Raw genomic sequence first — 26,119 nt, forward strand, 5'->3', positions numbered from 1 at the left:
TACATACTTCAGGGCATAAGCTGATGGCCTGCTGGAGCGATATAAATTTACCCAACATATAAACATTTGCTAGGAGTATAAAATTCACTTTGGGCAGATGCATGAAAGGGGTTTTCTGTGCTTTCTGCTAGAAGGTTTGTATACACTTTTTTTTTTTTTTTTTAAACAGGGTATTTGTTGGCCAGATACCCTAGTGGCTTCTGATAAGTTATTTCCTATGTTTTCTGCTGTAAATTATGTGAGAATCTGAGTTACATAAAATACAAAACAAAGCCGTAAGTCACATTGCAGAATAACGTTTTTACAGCTGAATTACAAACTCCTATCATAATGGGAACATGGACAAAAATAGTTCAATTACATCATTGCTACTAGGTGTTTGCTCTGAAGTGCAGAGTTTAAGGTCAAATTGTGATGTACTACACTACAGTAAATCTAGAGCAGATCAGTGGAATTATTCTGGATTTACACTGGTGTATGGTAATTGGAGAAGCCTGATTTGGCACATCCTGCATTCTCCAAACAACATACTATCTACATTATTGCCATAAGTTGTCACATGGTATTGTAAGATGCTAGGAAATGATCTGGAGATTACAGAAGTTATTTGCTGAAAATCCAGATTTGGAAAAACAATTTTGGCAGAGGGCATTAAAGTGAAATGCTGAATCCCGTAAGCTTTTCTTAATTTTCATTTTCCAAACGGCGTTCAGTCTGTATCTTATGATGTACCATGCTAATGGTTTTATCTGTTTAATTTTTATTTTATTTTCAGGGAGCAGTGAGAAGGCAGGTATTGTTTGTAAAACTGTGGAAAAAGACTGCTTACATTTTCTCTAAATTTCCTATTTTCCCCCCCCATTTAGGATGATTATTTCAGAAACTGGAACCCAAACAAACCATTTGATCAAGGTAAAAATATTTCATGATGTACACATATACCTCTCTTTCTCTCTCTTTTTCTCTGTCAGAGGTGGGCTGTGCTGCAAAATTAGATCCCGCTTCAGAGTTATTCAAAGTTTGGGATACCTTAAAGCTGAGGGTTTGACTTAGCCTTGTATTTTACAACTGTATTTTTTCAATGCTCTTCCATTCCTGTTTGCATTTGGTGGTAATGTGTATACTTAGAAAGATACACTATAACTGGTAGTCAAGATCTAACAATGCCATCCGAAATGAGTTACTTAACATACATTAACAGTTGTTGAAAACTGAGTTAAATGGGTGTTTTTGCAACTTAAATTGTTTTTATTGTCTAACACTCAAGTGCCTATTACTTGCATTCAGTGGCATTTTAAGTCTGAGAATGGACTGCAGAATTGGTTCCCAAGTGAAGATGCAGTTGTATAGCTGCGGCTGACTCAGACACTGGTACTAGCTATGACTCCTAAAACAATTTGCACTTTCTTTGCCTTAGTCAGGTAAGTCATGGCAATATTCCCACCATCTATGAGTGCTTGTCTAAGGCCTGGTCTACACTTAAGTCAACCTCCTTTTGTCAGAGGTCACCAGTGGTCACCAGGTCACCAGTCCTCACCAGGAGCACTTGCACCAACTTAAAAGGGTGGGTGTGGGACCTGAAACCTGGCTTTCAGCTCCCCGTGGAACCCCCAGTTCCCAGCTAGCTGAGAGCCCAGGCTCCCAGCACCAGACAGGGTGCAGAGCTGACAGGTGATGTAAGTAACGCATTGTCTGTACAGACGCTGTGTCGCCCTAATCACATCGAGCGTAAGCGCTACGCCTCTCGTGGAGGTGGGGTTATTTGGTCGGCGTAGTGGGGGACTTGCATCGGTGGGAGCAATGCTGTAGTGTAGACACTTAGAGTTAGGTCGACGTAAGTGTCTACTGAACTCCGTAGTGTAGACCTGGTCTACATTGGGGAAATGTAGCAGCATATTGATATCGATGTAATAACACTGTCACAGATCCTGGCGAGTGCCCTTTTCTGGCCCCTCACTGGGACTACTGTGAGGGGAATTCCAGCCTCTGTGCTCTGGATTCCTATGGTGTTTCAAGCTCCTGGGGCCTGAATGGCATCCAGGCACTGCCCCAATCTTGGGGTCCCTAGGTACACTCTCAGGGTGCACACTTTCTATCTGCCCCCCCTTCCAAGTGTTGTAACTCACTGTCCATCTGCCTAGCCCCTCTGGGTGCAACACTTACCCTTCAGACTCCCCCATATTTAAATGCATCCCTCTCCCAGAACTCCACCCAACATCTGTGAAGCTTCTGGCTTACTGTTTCAGTCTCCCAGGGGCACACAGTAGTTGTGAAGCAGTCAACACACACGTTGCCCAGTAACATCTTTATGCTCATATTTAATCATGCAAAAGCATGTGAGAGTACATTTTATACAGAACAATAAAACATCTTAAAATTAATGACACTCACTAGCTCACCCTTCCTTTGGGAGATCATCTGTGTTCTGTAGGTCAGGCAGGCCAGGGTCCTCCACCCCTTTGCCTGTATCACCTCTGCAGCAACCCGCTCATGTTAATCTGGTGCAAGATGTTCCCCTCCCAAACGCCCCTTCTCGTGAATCCCTTTATAGACTCCTGCTAGGGTCACCTGCTTCTTTTGTTCAGTCTTTTGGTATTTTTCCATGGCTCTCAGATTTCCCTCCCTTCAGATAAGGGTAGGAAGTGTCCTCTCCCAGCTACAACAAAGCCATTGTCCCAAGGTGTTGTACTTGGAATAGATGATATTGAGTGCTAATCGCTCCCCATTGTCTTTGGCCTGGTAGGGACTTTACACAGCCCTGTTAATTCATGTGGATCCATATCCAATACAGTTTCATAAAATTATCCACAATTCAGAAGTGATACAGACAGAACAAATTGTCACAGACACCACTAGAGCCGTGCTGGTGTAACTCCCCGTGTGCATACTTCTATTCTGGAATAAGTGTGTCCACATAGGAGGGCATCCTGGTATAATTATGCCACTAAATTTCCACATGTAGACAAGCCCTAAAATAGCAGCCAAATGAGAGAAAATGCATATGTTGCAATAATACAAAAGCACAAACAAGGAGACCTTAGGATGACTGACTGAATTCTAGTGTTCAATTGAGAAAATATGCTGCTCACATTCCGCTTACCAAGAGAAAGCAGCATTAATACAACATGCAAGCAGAAGAAATGGAATTTCTGTTTCCTGCCAAATTTTATTCACATCTGATATTTCAATATGTAATATCAGATACAGTGAAAAACGGGTTATCTATCAAAATAGTTACATGCACAACCATACCTTAGTATAGTGTCTTACTTGACCGAAGGAACCTCTATCAGTTCACCATCCCTTAGTACTCTGCACTGCAGCTTTCAACAGTGGTTATGTGCAAAAATATCTTGGTTTGGGCTTGAAAACATGACCCATAACCCAAAGGTGAGTATTAGCAACTGAATCATACTGGCACCGCAAGGATTGTTTAAAATCTGATTGTCCTCCTGAGTGTAAGGAAGCTGGCAGGGGTGAAGAGAATGTTCTGAAAAGGAAGGATGCGACCTACATAAGACTGTCCTCCCTGCTATGCACTGAAATAGGTCAGCATTCAGCAAGGATTGAAGGAGCCAACTAATGCACAGCAGCACTGGATATGGGCAATCGGAATCAGACAGGCCTGTCACAAAAGATACTGTGCAACCGACCCTGGTCCCTGCCCATAGAAACCTGGTAACATTAAGCAAGCAGGTCAGCAATCTAAGGAGCCCAGTGCACCAGGGCATGCATCCTGGGATAGGAAAAGAGAAACACGAGTTTTCTGTGTAACATGGCCAGCATGATAGACTAGAAGCAACAGGAAAAGAAACCTGTATGTCTTGCTAGATGGGTATGTGGAGTAGTGATGACCTACAGAATGTTCTCACAGCTGACACGTTGACATTTGGAGACGGAAATGCACTCTTCGGGGAGTAGGCCTGGTAGTGGAAGACATTTGTCCTGGGGAATCACAGCAGAATGCCAGTGGACACACTAAAAAGCCATGATATTGTTAGGTGTTCTGTGCTTGATAGTTGGTGTCAGTTCAGTAAAGGGCAGTGGAAACAAAGAAACCATAACAATCCATTTGTCTAAAAGGCAGTCATGAAAGTAATGCAAATTGATAATAGGCTATCACTGTGTAGTTAAGATCAGAAGACTCCATTTTATCTTGGTAATCGTATATCCACTGAACCTCATATTCAGAAAGGCAGCATCTTGGTGACCTGCCATTATATAAAAGACTCTGGCACTGAGACACTAATTGTTCCTGTACCTCAAAAGGGCATAGAGTGGAGCTACTTGCAGTTGCTTTTCATTATGTTCTTCAGCCTTTTTGAAATGTGCTTTTTCTGGGGAAATACGGGGAGCAACTAAGTTTCCCCAACAGACACTTCCTTTTATGTTTACCTGGACCCAGCTATCGCCTGTTCTGTGGGTAGCGTGTACTGATGTCTATTGCATAGAGGGCATCTCTGTTTTTCTGTCAGCTGCACATTTTTCCAGTGTACAGTGCAATGTAAACCTTCAACTGTTGTGCACCAAGCCACCCAATAGGAGAATCAGGGCCAATGTGTTTCAGCTATGAAATCTCAGACAAATCATTAACCTGTTCCAGAGGCCAGGTTTTCCTGGCCATGTGATGCAGGATTCTCTGACTAATATTGTTTCATTACATATCTCTTAAGTTGTAGAACCTCCCGAATCATCACGTCTTTTAAAATGTCTCTCTCCTGCTACTTGTGTGTCCTAGAATTTATCATCTCTTGCTTTCCAGATGCAATCTTAGGGCCACATTTTTAGAAATGTCAAATTATACACACAGTCACCACAATACTGATGAAATTCACCCCGTGCCGAAGATTCAGTACAATCCATTACACCAGCTAAGCCCTATTTTGAGGACTTAAGTAGGATTTAAGTGGTGAGTAAACCTTGTGCAGCCCTCCTTGCAGAGGTGAATTTAACTCCCATTAACTACAAATGACGAGTTAGATGGATAGGTAGTCAGATGGATGTGTAATCATTGTGATTTCCCAAACAATAATGGTATTTGTGTGAGCAGACTATACAGACACATGGTTGGACACATAGTTAAACTCAATTTGTAAAAAAAAAAAAAAAAAAAAAAATCGGCCATCAATTTGTTTTCTTTTAAATTCTGTATTTACATATAACTTGACTATAAATAAATATTCCACATGCTTCTGTTCCTACTCAGCATTATTTGAAACTTTTTATTATCTTGCCTTTCCTGAGATGCTCATCTTCTTGCGTTCTTAGAATTTTAATTATGTCACTTTCCCTGCTTCGAGTTTGTAATTGGTTTGCTTTCAAACTTCTAATCTCGCTGCTCCCTCCTGTGACTGCATTGTTCCCTTTGCAGGGCTTTTGGAGTGACTCTGCACATCTTTTCCAAAGACTCCCAAGTGTGGCTATTGTATTCTGACTTATTATTAGTATCCATGCTTTAAATTAATGATTGAGCAATTCAGCAATAGGACCTCATAAATTGGGAAGTTATATAACAAAATGGATTCTCAGACAATTAACAGAAGTGTTCTGTTTTCCTAAGGACAGGACAAGAAAAATTATGAGCAACTTACAGGCATTCTGAGTCAATAAATACAAAAATACAATACACTTTAGAATGCCTGTAAGTTGTTATCTTTGAGAGTGTCATTAAGGTCTCTCTCGGAAGAGGAAAATAGATGTAGACGCCTCATTTTTATCTAACATTTTTCAGTTAGGTTTTCAATAGTCAGAGTGGGGTGAAGTTTTCACATCCCTTTCAATTTAACATATTTATTGAAAAACACACCCATCCTGTGTTCTGAGTGCCTGTAAAGATATTATAAGAACAAAACCAATTCTCACCAATCTCCAATATATAAATACACATACTCCGTCATGTAGCCAGCTATTCATGCCTCCCCCACAAAAAATACCTGGGAAAATAAATGAGCCTTGATCTGATGGTCAAACAAGTACAGCTCTCATGAACCAAGGCAAAAATGATAGGCCTCTCACTGAGAAAGATCTGCCTCCAGTGTCCCTGTGATTAAGCCAATGGATAGTAGCTGGAATGCTTATTGTTTAAACTAACACCTTAAATTGTACCTGGAAATGCACTAGAAGCTGGTGCAGATCCTAGAGCCCTGTTGTAATTTGTGTAACCAGTTTTGCCCAGTTGATTAGCAAAGGAGAAAAGAGCAATTAACTCAACAGCTAAAATTGATGTGCAGTGTTCATGGTATGTAATGATATGCAGAGTGTACCCAACATAAAATCTCCACAGGCAAGAAATTGCATGTGTGCCTTGCACAAAAGCTTGGGGGCAAAATTCTGTTCTCAGCTCGGGGGCAAGGTATCTCCACTGACTTTAAAACTCAAAGTAGAGTAACTGAGAACAGAATCTGGCCCCTGAGCTGTCAATATGAGAGCTTAGGGAGAACCCTGACTTTATGGACTTGTGAAGCCACACATGATGGGGAGCTACTGGCCTCCAGCTTGATCTCTTTTACCCCAGATAATCCTGGGGCTGCTGGTCGTCTCCTTGTTTCTCTTTTCACTCTCTCTTCCTCTGTGAGTGTCAATGAGGGTAGGAATGTGTGGAACAGAGGGAGAGAAAGTTAGAGTGGATACAATAATTAAGGTGAGTTACAGAATGAATGAGGAGGAAGAGTGACTCAGTGGAGATGAAAGAAGGAGAAAAGATTGGTGAATGAAAGGGTGGACTGAATGAGTGAGATGCTAAAGAAAGGGATGCAGGGAATGAAACTCGGGGTGACCAGACAGCAAGTGTGAAAAATCGAGACGGGGGTGGGGGGTAATAGGCTTCTATATAAGAAAAAGCCTCAAATATCGGGACTGTCCCTATAAAATCAGGACATCTGGTTACCCTAATGAAACTGTATGCATGTTTCAAACTTGAACTTTGGCTGTCATTTGTTTTCCACACCAGGAATAAAGAAGGAACTCCATAGAGAGAAACAAGTTTCCCGAGCCGTGAGACTTTCTGAGATTTCGAAAACTTTCCCGTTCCATATTGGGACAAAAAAGAGACATGACGTTTTTGAGAGAGAGACCCCAGTACAGCCAATAACCTGGTGATTATGGCACTCACCTGGGAGTTCTTCCATTCTCCTACCTCCCAGGGGAATGCCCTGATGAGCCAGGCCATTTGCTGTTCTGGGGTGTGTGTCTCAAAAACTTCAGATGTTTCTGTTTTGTCCCAATGTGCAATGGGAAAATTTTTGAAATCTCAGAAAGTCTCATCGGTCAGGAAGCCTGTTTCCCAGCCAGCTCTCTCTATGGAGTTCCTATATCCATGTGGAAAGGGTACTTCAGTGTGGAATGAAAGGGGCAGATGATGCTTTTTATCAAGCTGTATATCTGTAATAAAAGCCCATTAAGAGTGTTGGGGGAGTTTTTTTCAAAAACCTCATAAGGGATTTAGAAGCACAAAACTTTGAATGGGACTTGTGCTCTTAAATCCCTTGTGAACCTCTGTGCTTCTCAAAGAAGAAAAACAAAAATGTGCATCCTAGTAAAGCATTGCAGAATTCTGAACTGTCTTCTGTACAAGTATCTTATGCACAGTGTTACTTGGATTTCTGGCTGTGGGCAAAAATATGAATGATCTGAGAGAATCTTAAATTACACCAGGATGCCTTGAAGTGATTCAAACAAACACATCTGTTACAGACTCCTGTCTGTTTAGCAAGGGAAGAGGTAATTTCTCTTGCATGGTATAACCTCTCTTCCTAGAATATGCAAAGGTCTGTCTTTAGAAGGAGGAGTAACTGAACCATGCACTGTAAGGGTGAACTTTACCCTAGTGCAGAGAGCTATGCACCTCTTTAGTCTCAGGTAAGCCTTATCTTGAGTGCTTAAATGGTGCAATAGGTTTTTCACTGGCCCTCTGTACATTGGCAGAATTCTTCTAGAAAGAACTACCAAAATAAAGAACAGTATCTTGTTATGTGGGTTTCTTACAGGAAAAACCCAAATAGGATTAATAATAAAACCTAGTTCTTTTCAATCGGAACCTTTCAAAGGAAGTAAGCATCATTATCCCCACTTTATATTTGGGGAAACTGAGACAGAGAGGTGTGAAGTGACTTGCCCAAGGTCAGCCAGCAGGCCAGTGGCCAAGCCAGGAGTAGGATCCGGGTGTCCTGAGTCCCAGTCCAGTTCTCTATCAACTAGGCAATGCTTAGCCTTAGATCAATTACATGCACATTTACTCCAAGGCTGTAATTTCTCCCCATGGCTTGGGGATGAGACATTCACCTGTGGAAGCTGTAGTTCAATTTTAAAGCTAAAAATGCCTAGATGATCCTCTGTATAGTGTATGAATCTGCCTTTTCATATGTCATTTCCCCAAAGACGAGGAAAAGAGAGAGGTAAAAAACACTGACTTAAAATGTAAGACTGTGATATCGACAAGATTAAACCTTGGTGAAAGATAAAAAATATTATTTGAAGAGTAAGTGTTGAGATAAAAAGAAAGGAATGTGCTCTCTCTCCATGTGCACATAATCCACCACACTCGTCTTGTCTGGCAGTTTCCAAACAAGGGAAAAGGAGCAGTGAGAAGGATTTATTTTAAAGTTCTGAGGGCTGCTAGTAAAAGCAATAGCATTTATTTTAAAAAATTCTCTTTCTTTTAGATTTTCCCCATGAAATTAAATTCCATGAAGTTCATGTTAGCATTCCAGTGTTAACAAGCTCTCCTGCTCCCCTGGGCAGGTCTAAATCTACTGTAATTTTGGAGTCAGAAAAGCTATTATTTTGTATTCCGGGTGGGGGGGGGGGTTGGGGGCGGCGGGGGCTGGAGAATTCTCAGACCCTGGGGTTCAGATAGCCTATCAGATTCCCTGATTAGGAATCCCAGCCTGATCTCCCTGAAGTCAGTGGGAGTTTTGCCATAGACTTAGGAGGAGCTGAATTGGCTCATTAGGCATCGTTATCATTTTGAGACTGGCTAGCTTGTATATCACCAACAGGGATTCTTAACTAAGTTGCAGTTTCAGTGTCTTTATCTTGAGGTGAGCACAAGGTTGACTTTGAAATCCATTTGAGACTTGGGTGGGGCAGGAGTTTAGGGTTCCGTACTTCTGCGGGCTTGGCCCTACAAAGGCATAAGGAGCAGCAACAGCTTACACACAGATGTTAGACTGAGTCAAATTCTCAGCTGGTGTAAAGCCACATAGCTCCGGGGTGTGTGTGTGTGTGTGTGTGTGTGTGTTTTAATGAAGGCACTTTACTCTTTTTTTTTTTTTTTTTTGAAAGGTATTGGATTAGTTAAGCTGATTCATGTATTTAGTGAAGTTATTTTTTTGTAGTCATCTTTTCTGTGTGTCTTCTAATTGCTTGTAATGCAGAAAAAATAACTGTTTTCTTTCCCTAACAATGAATGAACAATTCATTATATTACACAAAAAGGGACACAGCATCTTTAACGCCTACTAGACAGACCCTAGAGATGGATGCCAAGTAGCTTTGCTTCACTTGCCATCTAAAGGAAGGCCACTCTTGTGACAGTTCAACACCATCTAATAGTGTACTTCAATGATCAGCATTCCTTTTTAGCTCTTCTACCTGCTCAGTTTACTGTATTAGTCGTGAGCCTACTGGAAGCCAGTTCAAAGGTCAGAGAGCTACCAACTGCGCCATACTGTGACAAGCTGTTGGAACTGTAAAAACATGGAGAGCCCGGAGCCTAAAAATGATTGGTAGCCGTTATTATTGAACTTGATTCTGTCAGAGATGCAGATGGTAGGAAGCAAGAGAGCGTAAGGGGAAGGTTTAGTCAGGATTTAAAAAAAATAAATCAAAGACTTTCTTTTTGACAAGGTCATTGGAAAGTTCTTAAGCAGTTGACAGATCTCGCTTAACATGCTTTTCCACTAGGCTGCATGTAAGGGGGGAGAATATAAAGGAAAATAGCATAATACTCTCATTTAAAAGGTTTCAGTATAACAATTACATGTGTATAATAATGGACAACTAATTGCATATGCCAGTAAATTAACTCATTCAGGGTTTATTCAATATTATGAGTGAAAGCTGTTAAATAAAAAAACAAACAAAATAAATCCCAGACAGCTTTCTTTATAATGTCTGCTGAGAGCCACTTCTATTCTTAACAGCTGTGCGAAATTCCTAGATAGGCAAACAGATGTTATTAATTTTTCTGGTAATATGCACCAATGACAAATAATTTTTGATAGGCTTAACGTTGTTGAAACAATTTGAAATGGTGTGCAATTTGTTTGCCATATGGCATTTTTTAAGGCATCGTCACCGAAAGGATAGAAACCATGGAAATAACGGGATGCCCTTTTGTGCTGAAAATACATATGCTTTGAATTCAAAACGTTGGGGGCTATTGAATCATCATTACTATTCCTAATAACAGGCCAGTAGAAGGGCACAAGAAGTGGGAAAACTCTGCTTATACTTAGTGTTACGCTGCGTTTTCCAGAACTCTGGGTGCAGGAGTCCAAGCAATTAAAGAATTATCGGATCTCTCTCATGTTAGGTTTAAGTCCCAACTTTTCAATTTTTTACTCGGGCAAAGCTCTCATTAATTTCAGTGGGCTGAGAGGGTTGCCCAGTTGAACTACATTTTCCATCCTGCCCCATTCTTCTGACCTGAGACAAAGGAGCCAGCTGGCACCATCAGTAGTTAGTTTCCCCCCTCATGGGTGAGGAGAATCCCATTGCACCCTGCTATTGTAATCTTTGTCTTGGGCCCTAAAACCAGAGACAGCAGTCTGGGTTCTCCCTCCCCCCCATACCCCAAACTGCCTCTGAGACCACTTCTCCTTCCTCAGCAGCTATGCTCCTGTTGCCCAGATGTCCTGAGAGAAGCCTGGAAGAAGGTATTTCTGACCAAGGTGGATTCCTTCACCAACCTTTCAGAGTTGGTTACACCCCTTTGCAGGGCCCTGGGTGTGGTTTTAAATAATTAGCAATGCCATGGGCCACATGCAGGGCCCAATTGCTGTGTGTGTGTGTGTGTGTGTGTGTGTGTGTGTGTGTGTGTGTGTGTGTGTGTGTGTGTGTGTGTGTGTGTGTGTGTGTGAGGGGGATCCCTCTGTGGGGCAAAAGGCTAGAGAATTTCTGTGGGTTTCCTTGTGGATATTTGTACCCAGTTGTTCTGTTAGGCACCAGGGTGTGACTTCATTGCTGCAGGAACAGGCCATGGGGACAGCTCCTGAATCCTTAGGATCAATAAGGCTTTGTGCCCCAACTTGTCTTCGCACCTCCATTCCACGCCCCCATCCCCAACCCCCCTTCCCCCCCACACACGCACTCTCTTCCTGATGTTTCATTAGCAATAAGCAAAGCAGCAGGCTGGTCGAATCCTAGGAAAGAAATCTGGAGTGAGCATGCTGAGAAGCCAGTGTTACATGCTGAGGGCCTGCTGTTTGAGCGGTAGCAATCTAGTTCTGTAGCACTCCTGAGTCCCCTTTGCCAGTTGGGGCCCTGTTCATACTACACCCGGGCTTGCAGTTCTGGTGAAATCATGCTGTCAGGACTCCTGCAGCCAGCAGCAGTTCTGGGGTTCTCCCTCCCCACCCACTCACCTGCGGGAGACCTGATAGAAAAATATGGCCTAGAACTTCCTGTGTCCTTCTACCTCAATCTTTATAGGGACAATGGGTCACTATGTGCATACCCCAGCGTGCCCATTCTCCCTGACCTCTTTGATTCACAAGCCCACAGACTGTTCTGTGAGATGCGGGGGAAGTATGGATTTTACCACAAAGATTCCCTTCTGTGATCCATATGTAGAGGTCTTCCTCTGTGTGTGGATCAAAGGGATATGATCCAGCCCTCTGACCTCAGATACACTTGTGCAGACTGGAGTAACACTACTGCTTTCAGGCACAGCCCCTTCATCGTTCCCAAGAGCTCCCCCTGTGCAGTCATGGAAGACTGAACTGGCAATATACCCTCAGTTCGGAGGAAGGAACACTGCATAGCCCGGGTGTTTCACAGTCCAGCAGCCCCACAGAGGTGAATACATGCCGCTAGACTCTTGTGCCTACAAATGCGTATCTGTATCTGTATGCCTCCTCTTCATCTGCAGTGAATTGTATCTGCTTCTTTCCAGTTCCGAGTGCTGAATTCCAACTCCAGATATGGCTTCCCACAGCACTGGAGAAAAGAAGGTAGCCTAGAATTAATGAGCATTCAAAAAAAAAAAGATAATAAGAGAATGGTTATGCAGGCTGAAAATCATGGAACCTACAATTATTTTTGAACCTGCAATTTTCTCTTAGCCCTGGTTAAGATGTGCTTTCAAAGGAGCCTGAATAAATCCATTTTCAAGAGTTGTTCAGTGCCATACCTATCTCTCTGCACATAAATATGTTAGTTTTATAAGAAGCCTTTTCTATTACTTTGTCTCACCTGGCAGATTTTGATTGAATAACTTATATTGCAATTTAGTTTTTGACTGTTATATTATTTTTAGAGGTCTATTAATAGGGAAAATGTGTATGTGTTGTGTGTGTAAATCATCAGTAAATCAGCACTGTTTTAAAACATGCCAAGTGAATCAACAGAGAACAATAGCCAAAATACTGCAGAGGGAATAAACAACATCAAATATATTCTGAGCACCTATGGTAGCTCACATGCCACGGGCTGAGAGAGAAAACGTATATAGTTGTCTTCGTGTGTTACTAGAGTAATATTAAAATCCCTTTGCAACCAGCTTTATAATTAAATATCACATCAAAAGTGATGAAGACAGGTTCCCTCTCTGTGATGATACTGTGGCTAATGCTCTTAAATTAAGATGATGATCAATAGGCTGCTCTGTCTAGAATTTTATCTGTACTTTGGAAGGATGAGGGGCAGAGACAGAGCATGCACTCTTGTTAGTTTTGTCAGTAATGTTACTGGTTTTCTTTTAATATCGCTGACCTCATTGAATATGCAGCTAACATTCATGCACTTTTAAAGGGAAATGCATACTACATATGAGACTGATCTTGAGGATTTGAGAAACCTTATTGACTTTAGTGGAAACAGAATTTGGGCTCCATAAGAATGTAGAGCTCTGTATTTCCGATGGTTTCAGTCCTGTACAATGTATAGGAGCTCAAATAGTGTAATCAGTTTTTTTCTGGAAAAAAAATGACATGCCCCAAATCTAAAAGAATGAAGTACATTTAATAAAAGGGCCTGCAGGTGTGCTTTTAGAGCCTCCTGCTGTAGGTGCTATGGCCCTTAATTGCTCTACTATTGACCTCAAAATATTACTTAAACTCAGCCTGCTTCTAATTATGGTAAGATTTAACTACCATATCTAAGGCCAGACATACCAAGGGCAAAGTCTCAGGTTTAGATACCCAGATACCACAGTGATAGATAATTACTGTAATATGATGAGTTTTGAGATCATTAGCCAATCAGACAAGTAATTTGCACACTGTTTGAATAATATTCTGTTGAGTTGTGAGTTAGTAACTGTATAATCCCAGTGTTCTAATTAATGGAGACTATTCCATTTCATGGTGAAAGAACTTGAGGGATGCTGAAGGAGGTACTCCAAACAAATTGGTTCCTAGTTGAAGGATGGGAATATCAACAAATAGAAACATTAATGACTTCAGTAGAAATATTCTATGCTCTGTTTCCCATTTACAGCACATCCAAAACAGGTTTTTCCTCTGGCACATCACTTTGGCTGCAAGCTATGCCAATTTCCATTCAGGGTCATGTTTGATGGGAGTGATGTCCAGAACTTTGGGATAAATTTATGCTGTCAGTTAGTCATGCAACTGCATGGACTTCAGATGGGAGTGGCTGAATTTGGTGCACTGTATCCTGACTACCTCTTGTCCTTTGGCTTCTTATGGCTCACTTTTTAATAGTGTCACTGGAAATAAATGCCACCCTGAGAACCTGGATCTTATATCTTCTTCAACGTGATGGGGGCCGTGTGGAGTTGGGGTCCTAGTCTCTGCTTAGTCTAAAGGATTAGGTGAGGGTTAAGACAACTATTCTCTTCTAACTTAGTCAGTAAAAAAATAATAATCTGTGGATGCTATATTACACATATATTTATGAATTAAACATCCTTCTACCAGAAGTCTAAATGTTCAGGTCTCCAAAATACTAACTGAATCATTGCTATTGTTCCATCTATTATTATTCCATCCGATAAAACAGATTTCCATGAATGTATATTTCAATACCATTGCATAAAACCATGTTATTTCTCCTCTGAGCTGTTAGCTATCAGCTTTGAAGCCTTCATCATTTTATAGTAGATATTGATGGATTATTATAATCTAAAAAAATTGTTGCAGTAATTTGTAATAAGGGCACTTTTAAAAAAAAAAAATTATTTTCACTTCAGATTGCGTTGTGTCCATCGGAGAAGAAATGTTACCTGTTTTGTGTGTGTATATGTGTGTTAATAACCTTTGCAGTTCTCACAAATCAAAAATTAAAAGTGTAAATTGAAGGCAGCCTTTCAGAATGCATTAAGAGTAACAATAAATTCTTCAGGAGCAGGGACGTTCTATAGTGCAGATTCCCAGATTCTGCCAAGAAGAGATCATATACACAACACCTCATCCCCCTTTGCATTTTCTGACATTTTTTCCACTGACATTTGATCAACAGGGTTCTTTCTGCTCCTGCTATAATCATTCATATACCTGGGTCATATAATGTACGTTTGGTAGGTAAAGTTCAATCCCTACACTGATCATTTTATTTTTCTCCCCATTCTGGTTATGCCAGGGCAGTGCATCTTGCCTTTCATTTGTTTCACATCTCCCTATTGTCAATTACTGCCGAGCAGCTTGTTTTCAAAATGCCATTCAACTCAATGAGCGAGCTTTCCATTCCTTGTGTTATGGGTGTGGATGGGAGGGAGATCAATCTGAAGAGCACCGTTATGCCTGTCCCTATTCTGCTACCAGTTAAGTGACACCTACCTTAGAATTTGATATAACTTACCCAAGGGAGGCTGATAAATTACAGAATAGAATAGTATTACTTACGTGAAAATTGCCTTCTCCCGCTGAGAACTGGGCATCCATCCCTCAAGCACCTTGGCAGTTATACGAGGGGAATGAGTGGTTCAGGATAGGATGTACTGTCCACAGTGAAGGACTTACTTGTGTTCTCTGTTGCCAAGGAGCAAGAAGGCAGAATAAAATCTACAGTGTAAGTTGAAGCTATCCCTGGGCAGCTTTAATTTATGAGCTGAGCTGGTAATTCACTTTACCTCCATCAGATCCTCAACATCAGATAATATTAACTCCATGATAAATGAATGCACAGATAAAGAATCCTAGGACTGATTGCACATTTCAGTGCTTTTTAAAAATGCAATATAAATAAACGCTTGTGTAATTATTCTAATGTGACACCTTCATGCATGTGTGGAGATGCCCTTTTAAACACTGAAAAAAAATAAATACATATATTGTAGCCTCTAAGCGCATATGTGTCTTTGCTCTGAAGAACCAAGCCTTTAAGTCTTAATTCATAGAATCATAGAATATCAGGGTTGGAAGAGACCTCAGGAGGTCATCTAGTTCAATCCCCTGCCCAAAGCAGGACCAACACCAACTAAATCATCCCAGCCATGGCTTTGTCAAGCCGGGCCTTAAGAAACTCTGAGGATAGAGATTCCGCCACCTCCCTAGGTAACCCATTCCAGTGCTTCACCACCCTCCTAGTGAAAAAGTTTTTCCTAATATCCAACCTAGACCTCCCCCACTGCAACTTGAGACCATTGCTTCTTGTTCTGTCATCTGCCACCACTGAGAACAGCCTAGCTCCATCCTCTTTGGAACCCCCCTTCAGGTAGTTGAAGGCTGCTATCAAATCCCCCCTCACTCTTCTCTTCTGCAGACTAAATAACCCCAGTTCCCTCAGCCTCTCCTCGTAAGTCGTGTCCCAGCCCCCTGATCATTTTCGTTACCCTCCGCTGGACTCTCTCCAATTTGTCCACATCCCTTCTGTAGTGAGGGGGCCAAAACTGGACACAGTACTCCAGGTGCAGCCTCACCAGTGCCAAATAGAAGGGAATAATCACTTCCCTTGATCTGCTGGCAATGCTCCTACTAATACAGCCCAATATGCCGTTGGCCTTCTTGGGAACAAGTGCACACTGCTGACTCATATCCAGCTTCTCATCCACTGTAATTCCTAGGTCCTTTTCTGCAGAACTGCTGCTTAGCCAGTCGGTCCCCAGTAGGGTGACCAGACAGCAAGTGTGAAAAATCGGGACGGGGTGGGGGGTAATAGGCGCCTATATAAGAGAGAGACCCAAATATCGGGACTGTCCCTATAAAATCGGGACATCTGGTCACCCTAGTCCCCAGCCTGTAGCGGTGCATGGAATTCTTCCTTCCTAAGTGCAGGACTCTGCACTTGTCCTTGTTGAACCTCATCAGATTTCTTTTGGCCCAATCCTCCAATTTTTCTAGGTCACTCTGGACCCTATCCACACCCTCCAGTGTATCTACCTCTCCCCAGCTTAGTGTCATCTGCAAACTTGCTGAGGGTGCAATTCATCCGATCATCCAGATTACTGATAAAGATGTTGAACAAAACCGGCCCCGGGACTGACCCCTGGGGCACTCCGCTTGATACCGGCTGCCAACTAGACATTGAGCCATTGATCACTACCCGTTGAGCCCGAAAACCTAGCCAACTTTCTATCCACCTTATAGTCCATTCATCCAGCCCATACTTCTTTAACTTGCTGGCAAGAATATTGTGGGAGACTGTATGAAAAGCTTTGCTAAAGTCAAGATATATCACATCCACTGCTTTCCCCTCATCCACAGACCCAGTTATGATCATTGTAATACATAGACGTTGCAGATTGCCCTGAATTACCACCAAGTCTTGAAGTGAGGCCATCACACTGATTAGTTACGAGAGTGCCCAAAATCACAGAGAGGTCATTCAGCTCTAAATGCACCTCATAGGAAGGTATTCTGTGGGTACCAGGAACATTCTTATAACTACCAAGGTGAATGTTACAGCTGGATGTACTATTTGCAGAGACCAGTCAATTAATCAAATTTTGCCCTTTTGCCTGTTTGCAAATTGTCTAGAAACAGAACATGAGTTCCACGAAGATACTGCTTGTTCAGGATAATTTGGCATATTTTATAAAAACTTTCTACATTGCTGTGAGTATTTGGACATTGGGATATGGACAGTAAGTCACGTTATGTTTTCATTCTCTGATTGGAAGAACATAACTCTTAGAATCAGATTTTTGATACAAATGTTTTGAATCTAAAACTTGCTTTCTGTGACTGTTCTCACTTCATCAGATGTATGAAGTAAAAGATACCGAAACAGGTATAAATACATGAAAGGATGTGGGTTGCTTTCCCAAGTGTTAAGTCAGTCTAACGAGATAAATCAATTAACAGCAGGATACCAAGGGAGGAGAAATAACTTTTGAAGTGGTAAGAGAGTGGCCCATTACAGACAGTTGACAAGAAGGTGTGAGTAACAGTAGGGAGAAATTAGTATTGGGGAAATTAAGTTTAGGTTTTGTAATGACCCAACCACTCCCAGTCTTTATTCAGGCCTAATCTGATGGTATCCAGTTTGCAAATTAATTCCAGTTCTGCAGCTTCACGTTGGAGTCTACAACTACACACCACACAACAAAAACACCAACCCAGGAACCAAACCCTGCTACAAACCCCAGTGCCAACTCTGTCCACATATCTATTCAAAGGACATCATCATAGAACCTAATCACATCAGCCACACCATCAGGGGCTCGTTCACCTGCACATCTACCAATGTGATATATGCCATCATGTGCCAGCAATGCCCTTCTGCCATGTACATTGGCCAAACCAGACAGTCTCTACGCAAAAGAATAAATGGACACAAATCTGACAGGAATCATAATACTCAAAAACCAGTAGGAGAACACTTGAATCTCTATGGTCACTCAATAACAGACCTCAAAGTGGCAATTCTTCAACAACAAAAACTTCAAAAACAGACTCCAACATGAAGGCTAAAACCAATCTGGCCCACAATTTCAATTATTAGTGACAGTTGCTGAAAATGTTCATTTTCGGGAATTAAATCTTTGTCTTGCTAGAGCATGGCAATAAAGCATCCAGACACACCCAAACTTGAGGCTTTTCTTCTTCATTCTTCCTAACCAGACGTAAACAGTCAGGGTTTACAAAAAAAAAAAAAAAAAAAAAACCCACGTTTGGGCTGACAAGTCTTTTAGGTTTCAGGCTGAAGCACTTTGAAATATCCAAGTAAAGCCATGGAAAGCGAGTCTATCATAAAAACACCAACAGCCCTTTAACTATTATGATGTTCCCAAGGTGCTGCGGTAGTACAGTACAATCCATTTTAATTTAAGCAGTAATGGGAATGACTGCAAATCATTGTGCAAAGATGGTTTTTAGACACCAAGCATATGAAATACAAGTCAAGTGTTTTATTTCCCACTGTGAATTTTACGTGAGCATAATACTCGTAACTCTTTTCAGTAAGTGTGCAGTGCAGGCTTAATTTTCAAAGGCTTGCAAACCTACAGAAGTGCATGAAAATGGGAATTTGAATGTGGAGACTGGGTGATTTTTGCTCTTATTTACCCATTTGCCTACACAGTCAATGTGCATATACACATATGGGATTTTGCTGTGTAAATGTGGAATGTGGTTTTTTTACCCATTGCTCCTGCCTTGGAAAATTTTATTCTGCATGTTCAGTCTCACATATACCTGTATCTGTGCCTTCAAATGTACAGTCGGAATGGCAATGAGAAAGTAGCATATAGATTAAATTTCTTTACATACAGTTTTCATCAATTAATGTAATCTTTTAAATAACAATTACTGAGCTTTTGTTTTCTTTGTATAGCTCCTAGCACTGTGGGGTCCTGGCTCATGACTGGGGCTCCTACACTCTACCACAGTACAAATTATAATCAATAATAAAAACCCTGATTCTGGAAATGTGCTGTGCTTATTAATTCTAACATTTTGTTTAATGACTTTGTTCTTGGCTTCATCATTATCTTATCATATGAAGTATGGTCCATTAATTGTGCAAAGATTTCTCATCTTTTTTTCTGTTCCACTCTTTTTTTTTATCAAATGGCATTTTAGTGTATTTGCATATTGTTGCTGTACCATTAACATTTTTCCATTGGCTATAAATAAATGGAATACATTTTTGGCTTTAAAGAGAAATCGCGATCAGCTGGGCTTCACTGCCTGTGACACAATTCATAGTCTTTCGGCTTTTATTATTATGCTTTTCCTTTAATTTGTATAGGAAGTTGCATTCCCTGTTAGATTGTCATCTGGTGTGTTTTGTATGCAGTATGCTTGATATATGGAACTTGTAGCATGGATAGCGTGACTGTTGAAATTGCACTGAAGATGAACTTTTTGATGGATGCAGCTGTTTATATGATATGAAAATAGGCTTTTGTATCAGTCATTTAGGAACTTCAGTTTTCAAAATAGAAAAAGGTCAGAGATGAAGGAAGACCGATCAGGGAAGAAGCCCAGTGGGTGGAGGAATATATTGAAGAGCTTATATCTTGCCATGCTGGTGATTTCTCTCTCCTCCCCCCCCCCCCCCCCCCCGCCCCCCCCCCCAATGAATTCCTCCTAGCAGATTGCAAGCTTTGACTAGATACCGTGGGCCGGATCATGTCTACTAGGTCTGTGTATACACAGGGACTCTCTGTACACCAATGTCTCCACACCCAAGCAAGGGAGAAGGTGGGAGGTCACCTTCATGGTAGAACTCGCTCAGGCCCTCTGAGGGCACTGTGTGGGGTTGGAATCCCAAATGGGGTAGGAAGTGGGGCTGAGTGGGAGTTAGCCCTGAATTGGATAGGGATGCTACCTGCAGGGATGCACATTATTTCTGACTAGCCCCAGGGCATTTATGGGAGACTTGCCTGGGTCTGTGTTCTCTATCCCACAGGGTCATCTTCACAGTAGGGAACCTCCCTCTAAAAGGAATCCCAGGGACAGCTGTGGTCAGGGGAGATCCTGATAGAGCTGTAGGGTGGTGTGAGGGTTACCTGGGCCTAAAGCCAGTGAGGAATTCTAGCTGGTGCCGTGTGATGACTAATGATGCTTCAAAGGTGAAAGGTGACAGCTAGACCTCTGTCACAGTCTTCTTCTCAAGCACGATTTGTTGTCATTGCAGTTTCTGTGCACAGTGTGTGTGTAGAAAAAGACTGAGGGCAAACAGTGACTGAGAGAGCTAGGAGCCTGGGATGAGCCTTCTGTGATGGATTCGATCACAGAAACCCCTTTGGGACTGCTACCTAATCTGCTGAGATTACCTCTGAGCCCGTTTTCCCTGCCAGCTTGGGACTTCAGTACCTTGTCTTGTTGATCCAGACACTCTAGCCTGCTGCAAACACAGACCCAGGTCTGAACCACATCCCACAAAAGCTGCTGACTTAACTGAAAATAGCTTAAGAAGTGCTCCTGTCTCTAGCATCCAGACACCCAGCTCCCAATGGGATCCAAACCCAAAATAAATCCATTTTACTCTGTATAAAGCTTATACAGGGTAAACTCATAAATTGTCCACCTTCTATAACATTGATAGAGAGATATGCACAGCTGTTTGCTCCCCCAGGAATTACTTACTTACTCTGGGTTAATAAGCAAAAGTGATTTTATTAAGTATAAAAAGTAGGATTTAAGTGGTTCCAAGTAATAACAGACAGAACAAAGTAAGTTACCAAGCAAAATAAAACAAAAACACACAAGCGTAATACAGTAAGAAACTGATTACAGATAAAATCTGACCCTCAGAGATGTTCCAATAAGTTTCTTTCACAGACTAGACTCCTTTCTAGTCTGGTCCCAATCCTTTCCCCTGGTACAGTCCTTGTTCCAGCTCAGGTGGTAGCTAGGGGATTTCTCATGACTGCAGTCTCCTTTGTTCTGTTCCACCCGCTTATATAGCTTTGGAACAAGGCGGGAATCTTTTGTCTCTCTGGGTCCCCACCCCTCCTTCTAAATGGAAAAGCACCAGGTTTAAGATGGATTCCAGTACCAGGTGACATGATCACATGTCCTGCGAGACCCCAAGCCTTCATTCTTCCCGGCCTGACTCTCAGGAAGGCTTGCAAGTAAACAGAGCCATCTACAGTTAATTGTCCTGGTTAATGGGAGCCATCAAGATTCAGAACCACCATTAATGGCCCACACTTTGCATAATTACAATAGGACCTCAGACTTATATTTCATATTTCTTATTTCAGATACAAGAATGATACATTCATACAAACAGGATGACCACACTCAGTAGATTATAAGCTTTGTAATGATACTTTACAAGAGACCTTTTGCGTGAAGCATATTCCAGTTACATTATATTCACACTTATTAGCATATTTTCATAAAATCATATGGAATGCAACGTCACACCTTCTACAGAAATAAAATAGATGCTTCCTATTTAAAAAATCTGCAGAATGGGAAGGAGGGTGGAGGGGGGAAGAGAATAGAGCAATATAATATTAATAATGTTAGCCTCGGAACCACAAATGACTGAATACTGCCCTTTATTCCTGAGCATCTCAGGCTAGGTCTACACTACCCGCCTGAATCGGCGGGTAGAAATCGATCTCTTGGGGATCGACTTATCGCGTCTCGTCAGGACGCGACAATCGATCCCCGAATCGACGCGCTTACTCCACCAGCGGAGGTGGGAGTAAGCGCCGTCGACTGGGAGCCGCGGCAGTCGATTTTGCCGCCGTCCTCACAACAGGGTAAGTCGGATCTGATACGTCGAATTCAGCTACGCTATTCGCGTAGCTGAATTTGCGTATCTTAAATCGACCCCCCCCGTAGTGTAGATGTAGCCTCAGTTGCACTAAATTCTACCAGGTCATGAAATTTCAAAAGTAGCTCACAAGAAATGTGCCTCACTAAATTACAGAGAGTCTGCTCTCCCCTAAGAACAGGATTTTTCCTTCCTTTGCTTCCTGTCATTCCCACAATCCATCTCCCTCCTTGAAAATGTTGGCCCCTGCATGCACTTTTGTGATCTTAGTGGGACCCAGGAGTGTTTGCACATTCATCCAGCTAATAATCTGGCAAAGCATCAGTTCTTCAGTGAAAGGAGACATGTAGGTGTTAAGTAAGGTTGGCAGAGCAAGGTCATGGGTGAGGGGGCTCATGGAGCAGAGGAGTGAAAATGCCGTATGTAAGAGAAATACAGTTTAAATAGAATTAAATCTTGGAAAAGGGTCAAACATTTTAATGTTGGATGTTCTGCGTGACACTTCTTGTATGTGTCTGATTTTCCTTTCCATTATTATGTCATTCCTGTGAAGAGAGAGTTTTGCTTACCCTTCTGAAGTGGGCTGTATTTTCCCATCTCTTTGTGCAGGTTTTGTATTATTTATTATTGTCGTTGTTTTGGATCAAAGCCCAGGATCTGAACTCTCCAAACTCTGGGAAAGAGGTCAACTGTAGATGTGAAGTTTGCCCCTCAGCTCATTTCTAATTTGTGTGTGTGTGTGTGTGTGTGTGTGTGTGTGTGTGTGTTGCAGTGGGGGTGGGGGAATTAAAGAGGATTTGGGTGCAGGGAAGTGTGTGTTAAATTCCCTTCACATGTCTCCTGCTGACTATTGTTTCAGAGAATTAGTACAATAACACTTTAATTTTTAAGAGTTTTCTTTTTAAAGGTTAAAATATTCACAGGCATGGTTTTATAAGACATTGAATAATTATAAAAGGGTGTCCTTATGTGTGTGCAATCTCAGTGCTAAGAACAGTTATTCTGAGAAATTAATTTTCAGCATGCTGACTCAATAAAAATTCATTAAAATCTTTTTTTATGGTATGTGGTAGAGATCTAATAACAATGTTTTGTCTTGGATGTCAATTATGCTAGATGTGAATTAACTAGTATTTTAATAAAAATTAATAGTAACATTTACTTTCCGTTGAATGGGGTGAATTTGCGTGATGGTGCTGAACAATCTAAAGAGCCTAAGGTGTGTATATGTGTGGTGAATGGATTTTATTTAAATATAATTGCATTGGCCTGGTAATTAAAATTATGTATTAAATCTTAATTAATTAATTTCTTTGGGTTCTTTTCTAGGGGGAAAAGTCAGTTGATATTCTTTTGAGCTAATATAAACACTGAAGAAGTGCATGACAAATAGATTTTAAAGTGGAATACTAAGAAATAGTTTGCAAAAGCAGAGTTTTATAAAAGCGTCACATTCGGCTCTCAGAATTTGCACTTCTCTGGAGTCAAGGCAGGCGCTGTTCTAAAGCATACTAGGGGTATGCAGTCTCCATCTCTGACCTCTCTGCCCCAGTGCAGCAGAACCACAGCACTCAGTTGTGCTGCTTTTTGGACTTTGGGTGTTTGTGTAGAAGTGTGGAGGGTAGCAAGTTTTCGGAGCTTTGGGCTTGATTGACTGCAGTGGCCTGTGGATCAGATCATTAAAAGACAAAATGACCAATCTGAATTTAACCTGGTCTTGCATTGTTTGGATGCTTTCACAAGGAAAACAAATAGCTGAAAATGCTGGCTTAGTGCTCATTGCACATCTCTCAGTCCCTCTGACATAAACGCCAACAGCCAGGTTTGCCACAGACATGACACCCACAGACACCCCCACCCCTCCCCAACACACACACACACTCTCTCTCTCTCTCCATGTTACTTTGAGGATAAAATCTGGCAGATTTGGACTGAACTGCCTCAAACAGAAGGTTTTCTCTCTTCAGGCTTAGGTCATAGAATCATAGGACTGGAAGGGACCTCATGAGGTCATCTAGGCCAGTCCCCTGCACTCATGACAGGACTAAGTATTATCTAGACTGTTCCTGACAGGTGTCTGTCTAAACTTCTCTTAAAATTCTCCAATGATGGAGTTTCCACAACCACCCTAGGCAATTTATTCCAGTGCTTAACCATCCTGACAATTAAAAAGTTTTTCCTAATGTCCAACCTAAACCTCCCTTGCTGCAATTTAAGCCCATTACTTCCTATCCTATCCTCAGAAGTTAAGAAAAACAATTTTTCTCCCTCCTTCTTATAAGAACCTTTTACGTACTTGAAAACTGTTATCATGTCCCCTCTTAGTCTTCTCTTTTGCAGACTAAACAAACCCAGTTTTTTCAATCTTCCCACATAGGTTATGTTTTCTGGACCTTTAATCATTTGTGTTGCTCTTCTCTAGACTTTCTCCCATTTATCCACATCTTTCCTGAAATGCGGCGCCCAGAACTGGACACAATACTCCAGTTGAGGCCTACTCAGCACAGAGTAGAGTGGAAGAATTACTTCTCGTGTCTTGCTTAGAACACTCTTGCTAATACATCCCAGAATGATGTTTGCTTTTTTTGCAACAGTGTTACACTGTTGATTCATATTTAGCTTATGGTCCACTATGACCCCCAGATCCTTTTCCTTAGTACTCCTTCCTAGGGCAGTTGCTCACTGAGTATTGGATGTATTAGGAGTACTGAATGCTGTAACCTGTGCTTTTGAGTCATATCCTCCCTCGCTGGTGAGGATAAGTGGAGAAGAAATGGGTCCATTGTGGGGCGGGGGGTAGGGGGGGATTGCCAGTACATCCATTAGTGATAGCAGGTAACCAGCTCCTTTTAAAAAAGCTTTTGTATGACCATCACTCAAGCCCATATCCTCCCTTCACATGACAGTCTGGTTAATTATATAGTGTCTGATCTCCTCCTCCTGGTCGGAATTGTTGGCAAGATTTTGGTGAGACAACTTCAGAGACAGCACATGCCAAAAGGCTGCAGTTGGCCCTTTGCTGACCTTGCTGGCAGCTAAATCCACCTGCCTGTTCCTTAGGGGGCCTAAATACGTCCACTATCTTTGTATTCAAGTGATCCTGACAAGAACAGCTCTGCAGATTGCAAAACCAGCAGCCCTTCAAAAGTCTGCAAGTGTGAAAGCCAGTTGGAGCTTCAGAGATAAAGTGATGTTCAGAAAAAGATTACTGAGTTGTGATTTTGTTTTATGCATGGTTTTGTGTAGATAGTGTGTATGTGCATGATGCATCTCAATCAACCCAACTTGTGTGTGTGTGTGTGTGTGTGTCAAGGGGACTGGGAAAAGGAGAGGAGTGAGTAGGATGTGAAGTAGGCACTAACATAGCACTTTCAAGTGATTTGCTTTCTTTTTAAACATAGTCATTTGCAACCAATCCTTACTGCATTCTCCCTAGATACAAAAGGCAACACGATTTCTGTGATTCTTCTGTTTTGGGGCTGGGGGGATTCAGGCTTAGGTCTGTGCTGAGGGTACCACACCTAGCGCAATGCTCTGTGGCACCATATTCCATCTCCATATGCGGTAGGGTGTTTGGGTGAGGTGAGTGGCTGGTAAGACCTCAACTATGCTGATCCACTGAGGGTGTGGGACCACCGCAGTTGAGAACATATTGTAGCCGTGCATGCGTCTTACCACAAGGATTCCATCCTCTTTCTGCAGGTCCATCACATAAAGCCTGACTACAATGACCTTGTCCTGGGGACACAATTTGTTCCAATCTTATTTTCCTTCTATTCTGTCCTCTTTACATCTACCTTCCTTCCTGCATGCAGCCACCTCGAACATTTCTTACTGCTTAAACTAATGGGAAATCCTGTCTAGTGATTTATCCACAACTGAGTCTAATCCTGCAGTCATTTCATGTGTGTAACTCCCATTGGGCAGGAGCTTGGAGCATGCACAGTTGGCACGTATGCCTAAACTGACCCATAATAAATCTAACCTGTACCAAATAATAGTCTCTTGCCAATTATTGAGTGTGCTGAATAAAAGGTTTGCAGTACATCCCCATCATCCGGCTTGACTGTTAATAGTGAAAGTTGAGCATCTTCCGTGGCTGGAATCTTATTTGTATACCAGGACATCAGTGTACATGTTTGTTTACAAAGCATGTTTAACAAGTTAAAAGACGTGGTCCCTGCCCTCAAAGAGTTTACAATCTAAACTTACTAGAGAAACGTACAGAAATTAACTCACAAGGGAATGGGAGAGGGAGAGAAGCGTTCAGTCATTAAACTTCCTCCCCCAACATAAAGAGAAAAGATGTTCTGCCATT

General features: G+C 41.8%; 1 protein-coding gene across 1 annotated transcript in view; it reads left to right on the forward strand.

Annotated features, from left to right (window-relative positions):
* The window catches only part of SPOCK1 (SPARC (osteonectin), cwcv and kazal like domains proteoglycan 1), a 507,458-nt gene that overhangs the window by 190,125 nt on the left and 291,214 nt on the right, over nt 1-26,119 (forward strand). Inside the window, exon 3 of the mRNA XM_065409410.1 lies at nt 867-912. Coding sequence (XP_065265482.1) covers nt 867-912 — 46 coding nt within the window. The remainder of the gene's footprint in view (nt 1-866; nt 913-26,119) is intronic.

The sequence above is a fragment of the Emys orbicularis genome, chromosome 8 (assembly GCF_028017835.1).
Source record: "Emys orbicularis isolate rEmyOrb1 chromosome 8, rEmyOrb1.hap1, whole genome shotgun sequence".
Classification (NCBI taxonomy): domain Eukaryota; kingdom Metazoa; phylum Chordata; order Testudines; family Emydidae; genus Emys; species Emys orbicularis.